The sequence below is a fragment of the Sphaeroforma arctica genome, assembly GCF_001186125.1.
Source record: "Sphaeroforma arctica JP610 unplaced genomic scaffold supercont1.202, whole genome shotgun sequence".
NCBI lineage: Eukaryota > Ichthyosporea > Ichthyophonida > Sphaeroforma > Sphaeroforma arctica.
The window spans coordinates 99784-116016 of NW_014040356.1; the positions used below are offsets into that span (position 1 = coordinate 99784).

General features: G+C 41.7%; 2 protein-coding genes across 2 annotated transcripts; one reads left to right on the forward strand and one right to left on the reverse strand.

Annotated features, from left to right (window-relative positions):
• Window positions 1-3674: 3674 nt before the first annotated feature.
• On the forward strand, window positions 3675-6485 carry SARC_03824 (hypothetical protein; the record flags this gene model as incomplete). Its single annotated transcript, XM_014302387.1, has 1 exon — window positions 3675-6485. The coding sequence occupies one exon, from the start codon at window positions 3675-3677 to the stop codon at window positions 6402-6404; it is 2730 nt and encodes a 909-aa protein (XP_014157862.1). The 3' UTR covers window positions 6405-6485.
• A 383-nt stretch (window positions 6486-6868) lies between these two features.
• SARC_03825 (hypothetical protein) lies at window positions 6869-14143 on the reverse strand. The gene is made up of 10 exons (XM_014302388.1): window positions 13907-14143; window positions 13032-13152; window positions 11992-12123; window positions 11500-11638; window positions 10956-11133; window positions 10440-10596; window positions 9654-9839; window positions 8513-8655; window positions 7841-8078; window positions 6869-7541 (listed from the first exon to the last, which is right to left on the reverse strand). Exons 1-10 carry the CDS (start codon window positions 14120-14122, stop codon window positions 7303-7305), a joined length of 1749 nt encoding a protein of 582 aa, XP_014157863.1. The 5' UTR covers window positions 14123-14143; the 3' UTR covers window positions 6869-7302.
• Window positions 14144-16233: the final 2090 nt, after the last annotated feature.

The following is a 16233-nucleotide window of genomic DNA, read 5'->3' on the forward strand; positions in this document are numbered from 1 at the left end:
AGTTAATTTAAAAATAATAGCGCAACTATAATTAGTAATTAAATGCGTGCTACATTGATACTGTTACTCTCTAAATAGCTCTGACTCTACTAGTAGATTCGCCCAATGTAGTCTAAGCGACTCCTCGAGACTTCGAGAGTACTACTGTTCATATAAAACCCTTAAGTTTTGGCTTTTGCATGGCCTTCTAGAGAAAAAAGAGTTTTGCTTTTTCAAAACTATCAAGTTTCAAATGTCGACTTTCGAATTCATTCCCTGAGATGCTCAGATACTCGCGTCTCACCTCTCGCGGCAGTCTTAGACAGCGCTATTCTCATTTATAAAAAAAAAAGATCTTTTCGTAATTTTGTTTGATAAAAAAGAAAAGAAAAAAGAAGATGTCTCGAGTTCTCGACTCTCCGCCTCTCCAGCTCTCCAGCCTCCGCTCTCGACGACTCCAGACTCGTCCGTCGCTACTCGACTTATCATAACTCTAGAAGAGGAAGAGAGCTAAATCTACTGAATACTTTATTCTAGAGAGTAGCATATGCTGACCACAGCCACCGCCGAAAAGCCTTCTCATTTATTATTATTGTTGAATGTTGGAGCCTAAAATCTAAAAAGGCTACCAGTATTTTTCAATCTGTGAAATGGCCGATGGCACGGCCGATGGCATGGCCCAGGGCTCCTGAGCCTAATTAAGCTCAATGCGTTAAAAGCCGTAACTTTTATTTTGCCTCGCATAAACATTAAAGTTGTAACCTTTATTTCACAATAGTACACTCAAATATGTTAGGTGCATTTTCCAGGTCACTCAGGTGACAGTCGTCACAAATGAAACGCGCAATCTCTTTTGATTGCCTATTATCAATTTCGTGACCTAAAATTTTCAACGATCGGACAGTTTATTGAGTGTAGTTTACAAAATAGCTTTGTAGTTGATTTGTCCTAAATAGAAGTTATACCTTTTTTAAAAAAAATCAAAAAGTCAACATTAAAGTTGGACCTTTATATTTCGTACCCCTATAACTTATTGAGCTTAGCCTTGAGCCCCTGGGGGCTGAGGCCTGAATGACGGAGCCCTGAGGCTAACCTCATATCGTTATAAATAAGTTGCAACGCAAAGAAATGATCCGTTAAACGTTAAAGATCAAACATTTACTTCCATTTCAGTGTCCCGTCTATAGCCGTAGGCCATATTTCAGGTCAGGCAATAGTCATATTATCAAATACACACCAGTATAAATACGTTGCAACGTTAAAAAATAATCTGTTAAATGTTGAAAAGTCAACTTTTAAATATTTTTGCCGATGTGAGGTGAGGCCTGAGGCCTGAAGGCATGGCCCTGATGGCTTATGATGGGCGATAGGCGATAGCGGCTGCCGGCTGGTGCTGGGGACAGTGAGGACTCGGGGAGTGGCGACTGGCGAGTGGCTGACTGCCGACTGGGCCTCATATTTAAGTGTAAAGTCAAAAACAAAAACAGTTATATTTTGGTAATTGAAAAAATTATAGAAAAACATATCAGGCTATGGAGCGTTAGCGAGACAGCGACTCAGCGGATTGTTTTATTTCATACATATGTAAATATGTACTAAATACATGCATATTGTTAAATATGTACTAAATACATACATATTGTTTTTTTTTGTAAACAAAACAAACCAACAAAAACAAAAACGACAACAAAATTAATTCTGCGCGACAGAACTTCAGATTTCAGAAGTGTGAGACTATTTTACTTTTTTTATACAAAATAATTTCAGTCTACATACACTTGTGTAGGGATAATACTTATTTATTATTTATTTCAATACAATGGGTCTGGTGATGATATTTACTGGAAAAGAACATTTTGTATGTGAATAAATCTTTAATCCAAAATCGGCTTTCATCACGGGATTTGGATTTGTGTGCAGAAGCCAAAACCGTCATATCATTATCGGCCATTTTTGGAACCGGCCATAATCTGACTTGGACTCTAAAAGTGTGTGCAATACTGCAAATACATACGAAATATATGCTCAATACGCTTGTAAGTAAACTGGTGTTTATTGCAGTCTTCTTGAATCACCGTCGGGTACCCGACGGTGAGAAGTATGGTGAATTCTGCCAAGATTCTATTTCACTCTCTGGTGTATAATCTTGGTCCTCTGTTACTGTTGTAAATCTATTATCTGGACCGCGTAGAGAGTGCCTTTCACCACTGCCACCAGTCAGATGTTGCGCTCTCTTTGATGGGGACGACTTGGTTGCGTGTGTTGCACTGCCTAGGAGATGTGTATGTAAGTGACAACGAGGTGTAATTTTGTGTTTATCATTTATTCCACACACTTATTTACACTTTTCAACAGGATGGGAAAACAATTTCGAAAATCGGATGACATCACGAGTCTTAGAAATGGGCGAGTATGTCGATTTCTGCCCTCAAAAGTCCAAAATTCGTTCTGCAAGGTAAGTTCCAGGGCACTGACAAAAGTAGATTTCGAAACAAGTACAAATCCAAAAATGTGTCTGGGTGATCTTCTAAATCAGGTCGTGAGTATTTTCCATAATTTAACGTCCGAATCGGGTCACTATTAGTGTGTGCTGTGCCTAGCTGAAAAGTAGGGGCTATAGTTTCCTGTAAATATCATCTTTAAAGAAAAAGCGACTGCAAAATAGCAAAATGGGAAAACTTTCCTCATATTTTATAAATACTTTCAAATGTCGTGGCATCTCGTGGAGTCGTGGAATCTCGTGGAGTCGTGAACTCGTGAGTCGTGAACTCGTGAGTCGTGGAACTGTGATAAATTGATAATCACTGATCCTGTGAGCGTGGTTTTATCTATTTAAAAAAATAATAGAAGTAATATATATATTTTGTATGCAAAAAAAAGGTTTGTATGTAATACGTACTGTATGTATGTCAAAATGTACTTGTATCTAAAAAAACAAAAACATAGTAGTTTCTCTTTTGGTTTTGTTTGTTATCTTAAAAAAATGGAAAAGAAGAAAATTGGTTTAAAGATTTTCTTAAAACAATAAGGAATTATAGAAATATAAAATATGTATCAAAAGCCGAAGCGCTGTTCAATTTCAGAAGACTACTTATGGCTTTGCCTTTTCACATGGCCTTTCAAGGCTTTCAGTGTGATAAATTTCTAATGTTCTATTTTATGTATTAAAAAACAAATATGTACAGTACATATGTGGTATCACGTGTCTAGCCTTTTGTAGTGCTTTATTTTGTTAACAAAAATGAAAAGCCGCTCCATATCAAACACATATTTTATTAAAAAAATAACTATTTTGATTTTGCCTTCTAAAAAAGATTCTGTTTCATTCTGTTTATGTTGTTTGGTTTAAAAAAATAATTTCATAAATGATAAATATTTAGGCTTCTGCATCGCCTTCTCTTGATATTTAGACATTCTGTGTAAATACTTTATTTTTGGTTTTTGTAAAGAAAAAATCGTATAATATTTGTAAAGCACAAAAAGAGCTGTCGTTCTGCTGTATGACTTTTATGTTGCCAAAAAAACTTACAGCGCTTATAGCAGCAACTTTTATTGCTGTTGCCTGCAATCTGCATAGCCTTCTGAAAATTGAACACTGACATATTTTCATCACACTGACATATTTTCATTTATAAATGGATGCATAGATACGCATCATCAGCACTATTCAGTATTCACACATTGTGAGCAAGAAAATGTGGAAGACATTGATTATCAGTGCGTTGATCGCCCTCTGGTTAGAGCCCAGTTGCGCACAGAAGGATACGGACGAGATATCTCTGTATCAAAATCAACACAATCTTAAAAATCCACCAGTGAAGAAGTACTCTAAAGCTTTCAAGAGTGGCGACAACGTAGGTTTGTATGTTGACATAGAGGGTGAGCAAATACTTTTCCGGCTGGAGGAACAACCAATAGCCCCGCTAGACGGAAAAACCTTACAATATACTTATAACTGTTATTCTGAGGCGCACGAAGATATTGATTGTAGTGCAGCGCTTACACGAGGGGGCGATGTGTGGAGCATGTTTGTGTTTTGGGGAAACGATACATGGATATTTGAAGGAGTTGGAGGAGGAATGTCGATGGTATATAAATCAACAGACATGGTGGAATCGGACTTCCAGGATCTTGTGGTAGGCATAGAGGATACTGTGGTAGGTCGATCAACATTAAATCGTCGAGAAGCAAACGGCGAAGTAAAAGGAGCCGGGATAGCGTGGAGTCAGGCACTGAACTTGGCACAGAACGAAGACGGAGGAGAACAGCTCGTTGACGGACCCAATTTTGGCTATTCATCGGTACAAGCTCATCATTCACGAGACCGCCGTAGCACTTTCAGAACAATGCATCTCCGAATCACATACGACAAAGCTTATTTGACTAAACTAGCCGAAAAACTAAACCTGGGTACACCAGAAGCCACTATCACACAAGCAGATACGTACACGATGTTGTTGTTGAATCACGTCAACACTATCTTCGTCCCTCAGGTGGGTATCAAGTTCGAAGTATATTCAGAGTCTCGGGTGCCAAGCAGCAACTGGCCCGATGGAAATTACGGATCTGATGGCAGCACGGAGAGCAATGTGACGCTGAAAAGATTTAACGCAGATGTGAACGACAACACTGACGATCTCAATGTCCTATTCTCAGGGTTGTCAATGGGCCTCACTATTGGAAGTGCGTATCTTGGAGGGGCGTGTAGAAAATCCAGTAACTCCGCTATCGTATCACCGTTGACGCAGAGCACGTATGGTATAGTGTCGTTACTGGCCCACGAGATTGGTCACAATTTTCGCTGCGACCATGTTGACTCCCGTTTAGACATCATGTACAGAATTAATTTCGGTTCTAGATATTTCGGCACTGCATGTCGCGCTTCAATCTCACAGCATATCGAAGCCATTGAGAAAAATGTAAAAAAGCTGTATATGGATACTTGTTTTGAAAAACAGACAGATAGCAATCCGTGCTTCGCAGAGGGGGTGTGCGGACAAGGTCTTTGTATCAGGGAGACCGGTACCGATGGCAAAGGGTACAGGTGCAAATGTGAGGACTCTGGGTATGAGGGTGACGATTGTGACGAACTTATCGATAACTGTCACTCGAATAATTGCCCAAATGAAGCCACTTGCGTTAATTTGTTGAATAGTTACACGTGCGACTGCTCAACTGGATTTTCGGGATTCTATTGCCAGTTTGAGTTATGCGATGCTGTCGGCAGTCAGTGTCGTGAAGGAAAATGCACTGATGGAGAAGAGGGCTACACGTGTAACTGTGATGGAACAGGTTTCACAGGTAAAAACTGCGGGGATGACATCGATGAGTGTGATAAAATCTCATGTGAAAATGGAAGGTGCATTAACCTTGCGGGCTCGTACAAGTGTGAATGTGATAGTGGTTACGAGATCTCGGGGGGTACTTGTAAAGACATTAATGATTGCGCCGATGATCCGTGTGGTGCAGGAGAGACCGGAAAGTGCATCGATGAAGTGGGTGGTTATAGATGTGAATGTTATTCAGGTTACACAGGTAAAAATTGCGATGTAGACATTGATGAGTGTAAGAATGTATCGTGTGGGAATGGAGTATGCAAAGATCGTGTTGGCTCGTACGAGTGCGAATGTGAAACGGGGTTCGGAGGAATTTTGTGCGATCAGTTTGACTTTTGTGCGGAATCGCCATGTTTAAACGGCGGCGACTGCACTTCAAACGACACAGGATACACGTGTAAGTGTGCAGACGGCTACACAGGTACAAGATGCGCCGTGGACATAAACGAATGTCATGATCCGACAACGTGCGTTAGAGAGAACTTAAAGACCTGTATCGATCAAGTCAATGGTGTTGAGTGTGTTTGTAAACCTGGCTGGGGTGGTGACAGATGTCAAGACAACACATGCGATTGTGGGGCTGGAGCATGTGACGAGGATCATTTTGGAGAACCTATATGCCGATGTCCTTCAGGATGGAGCGGTGTGAAATGCGAGGCCCCACCCACTATGGATGCCACAACAGGGCTTAATGTGTGTGCCGGAGAGCCATGCGGGTCCAATGGTAATTGTCGCACTGTTGATCAGGGAGATGGTAACACCGAGTTTGAGTGCTCGTGCTTCGGGGGATATACAGGCAAATATTGTGATCTTGCTACATATGATCCGTGTGCTAGTAATCCTTGCAACTTCGCAGGAGATTGCCGTGCATCCAGTTTCGGCACTTTCTCGTGTACTTGCGTGCCTGGTAGATATGGCGATCTCTGTGAATACGATGTCAACGAGTGTGACCCTGATCCTTGTGTGACAGGAACCTGCAGTAATAGGCACAATGGATTTGTGTGTATATGTCCTCCAAATTTTACAGGCGAAACCTGTAATACGTTAGTGCATACATTACAAGAGGGTGGTGCTTCAGTCATCCCGTAGTAGTCGCTAGTGGAACATCTGAGCAGCAAGTAATATGACAAAGAACTCGTGCTTTAGGAAGTAGAATAAAGGACATGAAACACGATGCAAGAATGCTAATTCCAACACGATCTATAATTTCTTGTTGGCCGTACTTTGAGCCATTCAAGTGAATCGACATATTCCGAAGTTTATGTGTGAATATGAATATAGCCCAAAATGATTGGATATGCATCATAATATATTATAGCCAGTATCGCACTCTAAGATAAATGAACCCAGTATCACTCTATAAGATATATGAACCCAGTATCACTCTAAGATATATATGAACCCAGTATCACTCTAAGATATATGAACCGATATGCATAATAATTTGTAATACCAAGAAATATATCAAAAACAGCTACTTGAGACTGTACTCTCCTCCAGTACCACTTGACCAACAAATTGAAATTCGATACACAGCTGATATGTGTGGAGGTCAGGTCGTATAGTTTCACTATTTTATTGGCTTTTGCATACATTCTAATTCAGATAGATTTACCTACGTGACTGGAGTGTGCACACTGTATTCACACGGATGCTCATGCGGACATGTGTATGTCTGCATGCATCATTGTGCGTATATATATATATATATATATACAACTACACGCACCATAGCATGTACATGCTCTAAATTACTCGTGCCTTGCTCATACTATGGACAGCGCAAGCATTCCATTAGTAGACAAATACAGGTGAGGCGAAACAATACACCTTACATCTGCACCTTATCTAATTTCCACCTCATTTTCTTCTGTTCGATATATATATATATATACATACATAAATATATGAATTTATACTCATATATACGTTAGCTTCAATATATATATGCTAGCTAAAGTAACTTCCCACTTTACTCCGCTCCCTGCTACGGAAACGGCTGGAACTCAACCCAGTCGAAATCGAAGACATCTGGTTGACCCATGTGTGTGATATTCTCATAGGCTTTCCATGTAAACACGGGCTGTTGGTCGCTTGTAGGTCCGTTGACAGCCCAGAATTTCATATCCCGTCCCATGGCGATGTTCGTGACCTTCGCGTCGATTGCTCCGTCGAGTTGAAACTTTTCCCCTTTGGCCAAATCCCAACGCCCGGCGACAGCATTGCCTGTTTACATAATCAGGGTTATAGATATTTCCTTAATCAGGGTTATGGATATGATGAGCTACGGGGGCAGTGGAGAGGCAGCAGGATATTGAGCGAGCTTCCCTTCCGACTCAGTTGTGTCGTTGAGTGTTGTCAATGCAATGCCTCGTGCATTCGTAGCGTAAGTATGCAAAAACCTACAAACCCTAAAACAGTGTAACACCCATGCTACAAGACAAACCAATGCAACACCCACCCATGTTACATGACAAACCAATGCAACACCCATATTACAAGACAATAAATCGGCACGTCCCTACCTGGTTGGCCCAGTGACAGCGGATCGTTCTCGTAGTCGTTGTACCGCAGCATGCGCTTCATCGAGTCCATATCCGTCACCGACGACTGCTGCTGTCTGAAGATGTTTGCGCGTGGGCACTTCTCGTGTGACCACTCGTCGCCCCCTTTCTCGTACTTGTCGCTCCATCCGCTCTTTTCGTAGATCTCGGGGAAGTACGGTACATTGTATGAGGCCCAGTAGCCATCTTCGTTGAGTTGCTGTGATACAAAGACCAGACAGACCCTTTCAGTGAGACGACAGGCTTCTTGCAATAGGCTGGGTAAATGTGTTTGTGTGGTGTGTCGTGCAACAGATGGGGTGTGAAAGAGTTGACCAGTGGAGGGGTTGCTATAGAAACACAACACCGACATCTGGGCGAACAAATGCACAGCGCTGATGCAATACGTTCACGGGAGAAGACGCACACAAGTACAACCCCACATATCCACAATATTATAATACAAGGATATGTGCATATATATATATATATATATGTATTCGCGTACATACCATAGTGGCATGACGCATATCAAATTCCTTGTAGACCATGATAACGAGCGCAGAAAAAAAAAGTGTGGCGTCTGTGTCCAAGTATCCATATACCAAACCACGCACATATGCTCATCCATTCGCGTTCCTATACCCAACACACCTGGGTCATATCTTGGTATCGGATGATGCCTGGCAACTGCTCGAGGACATAGAATGACTTAGGCGGCAGGTCCTGGCCCGCAGTGAACTGATTGAGATCGAGTACCATCCACTGACTGTCGTACGTGCCTGAGTTGTGGATTCCTGCAGCAAGTGCGTGAAAACAAAGCACGTGTGAGGTACTGACATGTTGTGTAAACAGTGTCGTTATATGGGGGTGTTGGAGTGTTCTATAGGTATAATGGCGAGTACAGATACCTGCATATGTACTAGTTGTATATGTATAAGTTTGTGTGCGCTTTACGATGGCATAACAGAAAGTTGCACGGCGGAGTTATAAGATAAACTACGAAACACCACTGTACACCCCACATGGCACTACAACTTATAGAAAGTACACAAACACTCACTCAAAAATAAATATATACAGAGACTCACTCACACATACATGTATACAGACACTCACACTTACACACATATATATAACCACTCACTCTCGCACAAACATATACAACCACTCACTCACACACACAAATTTACAACCACTCACTCACACACACACATATACAACCACACACTCACACACACAAGTATACAACCTTTCACATTCACACACAAGTATACAACCACACACACATACACACATACAACCACTCACTCACACACACACATATACAACCACACACACACACAAGTATACAACCACTCACTCACTCACATTTACAACCATTCACTCACACACATATACAACCGCTCACCCACACACACATATATACAACCACTCACATACACATATATACAACCACTCACATACACAAGTATACAACCACTCACTCACACACACATTTACAACCACTCACACACACATATATACAACCACTCACATACACAAGTATACAACCACTCACTCACACACACATTTACAACCACTCACACACACACATATATACAACCACTCACTCACGCACACACATATACACAACCGCTCACTCACACACACACATATACAACCACTCACTCACACATATACAACCACTCTCTCACACACACAAGTATACAACCACTCACTCACACACACATTTACAGCCACTCACTCTCGCACAAACATATACAACCACTCACTCTCTCACACACACACATACCAAAGATCTCAGACCACTCCTCAGGGTCTTCAGCCAAGAGATTGGCCACAGTACCTCTGATCCAACACGGGACGGACTTGTGGGTGATGGTGTGTGTCAGTGCGTCATTGTAGTTGTTGTTGGTTGTCTCCATCACAAGCAGGCCCGCCGTGGTTAGGTAGAAGTCATCCAGCGACCACAAGAACCCTGATGTGTAGTATAAAATACACATAAATATACATACACACACATATATATATGTATATATATACATACACACATACATACATATGTATGTGTATCACAAGTACCGGGACGCTAGACGACTGTCAGTTGTCTGTGTACAGGTCGACTGTCCTATCAGGAGGACGCCCCCATGAAACCAGCGATGACACGCATCTCATAGCAACAGGTGACTGTGTTGTTAGTGATGCATATACGTGCCAATTCTATATACACTGATTGTAGCTTACAAATGCCTCGTCTACGCCTCAACCAGCTATGGAGTCAGACCTTACCAGCTGTACAATATATAAATAAGCTGCAACATGTATGACTAAGGTGTAACATGCATACGTATAATTAAGCTGTAACATGCATAATTAAGCTGCCATGTATAACTAAGGTGTAACATGTATAATTAAGCTGTGTCATGAATAATTAAGCTGTAACCTATTTAATTCAATTGTACTATATACAGCCAAGCCAGAACACATACGATCAAACTGATATGGAAGTGGTGCATACAACTATAAAATAGTAGTGGTTGATACCCTGACAGTAGACCATATAACTACAGTGACTTACCGGGCGTAGAGCTGAACGAGATGGCATTGCGTTGCACCTCACACTCGCCTCTGGCTATCGACTCAGGACTGCACTGTAACCGGAAGTCGTACGTTTTCAATTGCCGTACCATCAGCTGGTAATGGTCCCAGGTTGCGTGGCCCATGAATATATCCGACTGTGTGTAGGGGCGTTGTTGTACTGGGTTAGCTATTGTAGGATTGCGTTTCATGTGTAATGAGTTGTCGGTTTGAAAACGTAATTGGTTTCAAACACAATTAGAACACTGATACTTTCAATGCGATGTGGTAATTACACAGTGTAGAGATGAGGGTTTTAGGGTTGAGTCTATAGAAAAGTCTACATATTCATAACGAAACAACATTCTAGTACTATAACCCGCACAAGAAGAAGAGTTCCAACCGAAACACTACATACAATCACAAACCGTCCTCCGATAGCATATATATATACACACACACACATATATATATCTATACATAAAGCATATCTCCAACACAGTACACAATCACCCACCTTGTCTGGAAGCACCTTGAACAGTGCACTACATCGATCGTTCTTGCGCTGCTCCTCCTGTCCGCTCTCCCATTCGTTCTGTTCCTGCTCAGCCTTCTCCTTCCTGCTTTCTTCGGTGTACATGGGCACCAAAGTCTCTAGATCACCGTCGGCGCTCAGCATGTAGATATCCACCTTGCTATTACGGGCATATAGGACGAGGAGAAAGTTAAGCTAAGAACATACAAGGATATCGTTGTATGTGAACTATAGCACCACTTGTATGCTTATATGTGTGTGTATGTATGTAACAGCGCAGTAAAAGGTCAAGCTAAGAACATACCGGAATAACATTTGTATGTGGACTATGGTATCACTTGTATGCGTATATGTGTGAGTGTGTATGTAACAGCGCAGTAAATTGTGCATTTTCCTAGACATGCGTATGCTCATGTATAACATATATATATATATATTATTATTTTTCCATATATAAATATTCATAGCCATGTGTATACTCACCTACAACACACTCTCTCCCACACACACTCAGGCTATGACTCACGTTAGTTCCCTTGCGGCATCTGCATGGTCTTGATAGCCCATGACCAAGCCATCTAGCTGATCGATGGTGTTGTTGACACCAGCCCAGAAAGCTCGTTCTCGCTGTGTCCAGTGATCGAGGTCGTGTTCCGCATTGTAGCCTTAAGTGGACAAGGCATCAGAGTGCATGAGTGTTGTGTCGGGTGTTATAACTGAGTGTATATGCATGTATGTCATCGGAACCAACCGAAGTTTTATGGAGAACATATCACACGGGTATACTACTGCCAGTAATAGTGACATTTGAACACGTGCAGTGTGCACTTTCGCTGTACACACTCTGATACTAAACCATTTGTAGCTACTTGAACCATAACTGCGCACAGGAAGTCGAAGCAAACTAATTCACCACAGTGTGACTAATACCCGACTTTGATATATTAATTACCTCAATAAATATACACCTGCCCCCACACAAAATAAAACAAGTTTACAGCTGTATCCCAGAACTTACGGGTCCATTCGATGTTGTCGGCGATCCACTCTTGCAGGCCAATGGGGATAAGCCCTCCATCGAACCAATCAGCACGCATGTTTACCCATGACGAGTATATGCTCTGCCACGTTAACATACCCTCGAGATAGCCTGCGATGAAAACAGGCGAATGTATATATAACACGATGAGAAACGAAGAGTATTGACTAAAGTTTGTAGTTTGTTTGGATGTGAACATGTCGAGGTCTTGCAGATACGGTCGCATCGCTCGACGGGGCGAGGGCATGACACACACACCTTTATCACAAGTAGCTGTGTATGCTGTAGGGTAGAACATAAAATATAGCTGACACGCGGTGTACAAACACCCATTGCAGCCACTGAAATGCGCGCGCGCACTTCATACTAAGGCGGCAACAGTAGATACATTTTTTCATGTATATGTATATATATGTATTTTGTTTGGGTCATGTGGTTGAGTACATGGATATTACACTGTGAATTGTAGTGTTGTTATGTGCGGCACTCCCACCCATTCGCAGATGATTGCTGTCGAGACATCGGCACATACACCTGACCACATCACAAAACAGCTGGCCAATGGTCCCAGATACTATCCAACGTTGTTTGGTTTGATACATATATATATACACACACACACACACACACACATCCATTCGCACATAGAAGCTGTTGTGACAACGGCGCATACCACTGATCACATCATAGAAAATGGTCCCAAATACTTTTTAACGTTGTTTTGAATACACACACACATACACATATATGCATATATATATATATCAATCCCACCCATTCGAACATAGATGCTGTTGAGACATCCGCACACACCACTAAATACATGAAACAATTAGACAATGGTACCAGATACTATCCAACGTTGTTTGAGAGAATTCGTGTCCTATCAATGTACGACCGGCACTATGCCACACTCACATGATACAGAAACGTAGGTGGTGAATTACACCCTACCGTAACCATGCAGGCATACATCTCACACATACGCACACACACAACTTGATAAAGTGGCAACATACCTGCGGCGAACAGAGCGCTCTCCACATTCTCCTTCTCTGACGTGGTGACCCATAATTTGTCCCATCCCGTTGTGTTGTACTCATTTTTGAACGACGCTGCTGCCGCTGCGCCCTTGTCCGTCTGAACAAACCAAAATGAAACACGGTCAACGTCAATGCATTAATAGAGTATCGATCTTATTCGCATCACGTAATACATGCGGAAGACAAACGCTTCGTTGGCATAAAATATGTTATAGTGTCACTTAACAGTGACACAGACGAGTGCAGAATGTCATGGATTGTACACTATATGAAGGGATTGGTAACTATGAGTTGCGGTATCGTCTCTGTAGGTTGCAGATTTTTTTCTTCTTCAGATGTGTTTACATGCATCAGATTTCAGTACGATAGTTTTGGTTGGCGAGAAATAGTAGAGTGGTACATGCCTGGATACAATAAAATCTCAAGCAGCAAACATATTATTCGAATTCAATCCGGGCACCTCTGATACATGTTCCCGTACTGGACAAGGCTATACCAATCTTAAGATCACCATATCATACAAAGATGATGTGAAGCCAATACACCGACGTTACACGGACGATACACAGACTATGTGCAGGTCGGAATCGACCACCACTAGGTATGGGAAGTTTGGGGTTCTCATCGGAAGGACACTAGCTGATGGTACCGCGTGCTGAAAGTATGATTCAGTATATATTACACGTACTACATATCAATAACTGAACATCCAGTGAACCTGGTATGAAACTTAAGACAGCCACAATACATCCTCCCTTTGCGCGACACGAATAAGCAACAGATTCACATGAACAGAACCACTCACAAACAGTAATTGACATACACACACGCTAGCTGAACTGAACACCTACCAAGGCTTCCTGGGCGGTGGCGTGTACGAACACCTTCGGCGATTCGTTTTTCGAGGTCACATGCGCAGATAAGTGTGTCAGACTGTCTTGTGGGAGGATATTAATATCGGAGTGCTCGTCTATAGCCATGTGTGTGAGCTTGACGGGGTTTGCACCGACTAGATGGAGGCCACCACAGGCCGAGAGCCAAACGGCAGTTTTAAGTACACTATGCATAATGTATATACGATTATATCTATATGTTCGTGTGTGTGTGTGTGTGTGTGTGTGTGAGTGAGTGAGAAAGATCAAATAAATTTATTATTTACTATTGAAAAGAGGGGTGCATGGAACTAGTCGCTAGCGTTCATATAGTTTTAGTAATTCTGAGATTGGTTCACAATATATAAAAAATAAGGAATATATTTTAGAATCGACCGTGTTCAAAGGAGGCAATGTATAAAATTAAAGTGTCAACTGATGACATCATATATAGTGACATGTGTACCTCATGATTCTTGACATCATGACATGTCTGTATTAGAGTAGTCAATGGTGCTTGGAAAATCTGAACGTATTTATCTGATCAGTTGACCCGTTAACCAATAAAATGCCGTTTCCGAGACCCCAATCCATATATAATCCCGTTGTCACATTCCCCAGTCCCCACTCATCAGAGACAGACAGCTCATCAGCCTCAGTGAGGCTCAGAACCTCAGATGCTCAGGCCGGCTCATTCAGGCTCGTAGAGTCACAGCTGATTCCACCGCTGTAGAAACTGGAGAGTGTGGGAGTGTGGGGCGGACGGGTGGCTGTGTTGTTTGGGACTTCGGGCTCCCAAGTCCCAGCTCTGTGAGTGAAGAGTCGTATGAGAGGCTGGGGTGCTGGGCTGGTCAAGCACCAAGGCCCCAGTAGGCCAGTACGGCAGTACCCAGCCTCCCGACCCAGGGGCCAGGGCCCAACCAAAGTGCGGCGGGAGTGGGGGGCTATTGTAGGTGCCTGGCTGCCTGCAATTTGTTTGGGAAAAGTAGGAGCCGAGAGGAATTTTATAAAACTGATATTTTAATACGTATAACGTAAACATGCTTTCAGGGTCTTGGTTTCGTCGCTAAGGCATATATTATACTATAACTTGAAAACGTAATAACTCTTCAAAATAATTGCGTTGAAAAACGTAAAACGTGATAGAGGCCGTCACACGCAGCTTGGGAATCATTGTGATTCCATTCCTATCTATGTGTGCCCTCGTTCCATTCCTAAATATTTTAATAAAATACGTCAGAATCCTCCATTCCATTCCTAAATATTTACGTCAGAATCCTCCATTCCTCCTTTCCATACCTAAATAAATATTTACGAGCATTCAACAGTTTGTTTTATTAGTTTGTCTGTTTAAAAAAAAAAAAGGCCTTTTTAGGGAGGCTATTGCACAAACACCCAAAAAACATCATGAAATCATGTTTTTTTAATTTACCCTCTGGAATCGAGTCTCTCGAAAAATAGGATGAAGGTATTCGACGGGGACTCATTCCAGACTCCCAGTCCCTGAGAGCCATGGCCCTTGACATAGCCTCCATATTTGTTTCAAAACAAAAAAAAACAAATATGGCCAAGATAGGTTTTTTTAGCTATCAAATCTTCAACTTTTCAAGAGCCTCTCAAACAAATTATTTTTTTGGGGGGTTTTAGGGCTAAATCTAATTCACTTTTTAACGCATAGAAACGGTTCCCATCCTATGTATGACTGCTTCGTTTGTACGTTTAACGCTTTCAGATCCCTCTGTCGCTTGCGACAGGTTCATTGTACATCCGTCTTTTTACATACTCATTTATGAATAATATGTTTACTTTCGTGTCACTAGTAAAAGTAACTAATTATACATTCACTCGTGTATTTATAATTTCGTGTCACATGTGCTATGCATGTGTATATACATATATATATATATATACATTTCTGTCGTTTAGGTGTAAAGTACGTGACTGCTTGCAACTATCGCGCATATAGTACTCCTAGTTGCTGTATTCAGATACTAGTACTACACATGTACACTTACCTTTCAATTTTTGTGTGCACCTACGTTCATTATACCCGCGATCTGTCACTTTCCTCAGTACTAGCGTATATGCGTGCATCTCGATACATACAGCCATGATTACTCCAGTTTCATCTGCAGCAGATGCCCAAGCATCGGGCGCAACTGATGGACAACCTAACGACACGCATCACGAGGTGGCCAAGACGTGAAATGTTCTTGCATTCGATATATATATATACATACACACACACACGCATATATATATATATATATATATATATATATAGTAGTATTATATATATATATATA

Excerpts from the sequence above, each read along its gene's own strand:
- SARC_03825 (XM_014302388.1), bottom strand. The coding sequence starts at position 14,122 with ATGCATAGTGTACTTAAAACTGCCGTTTGGCTCTCGGCCTGTGGTGGC. Across the intron at positions 13,153-13,906 it reads CCACCGCCCAGGAAGCCTTG|ACGGACAAGGGCGCAGCGGC; the intron begins GTAGGTGTTCAG and ends TGGTTTGTTCAG. Across the intron at positions 10,597-10,955 it reads TCAAGGTGCTTCCAGACAAG|TCGGATATATTCATGGGCCA; the intron begins GTGGGTGATTGT and ends CCCTACACACAG.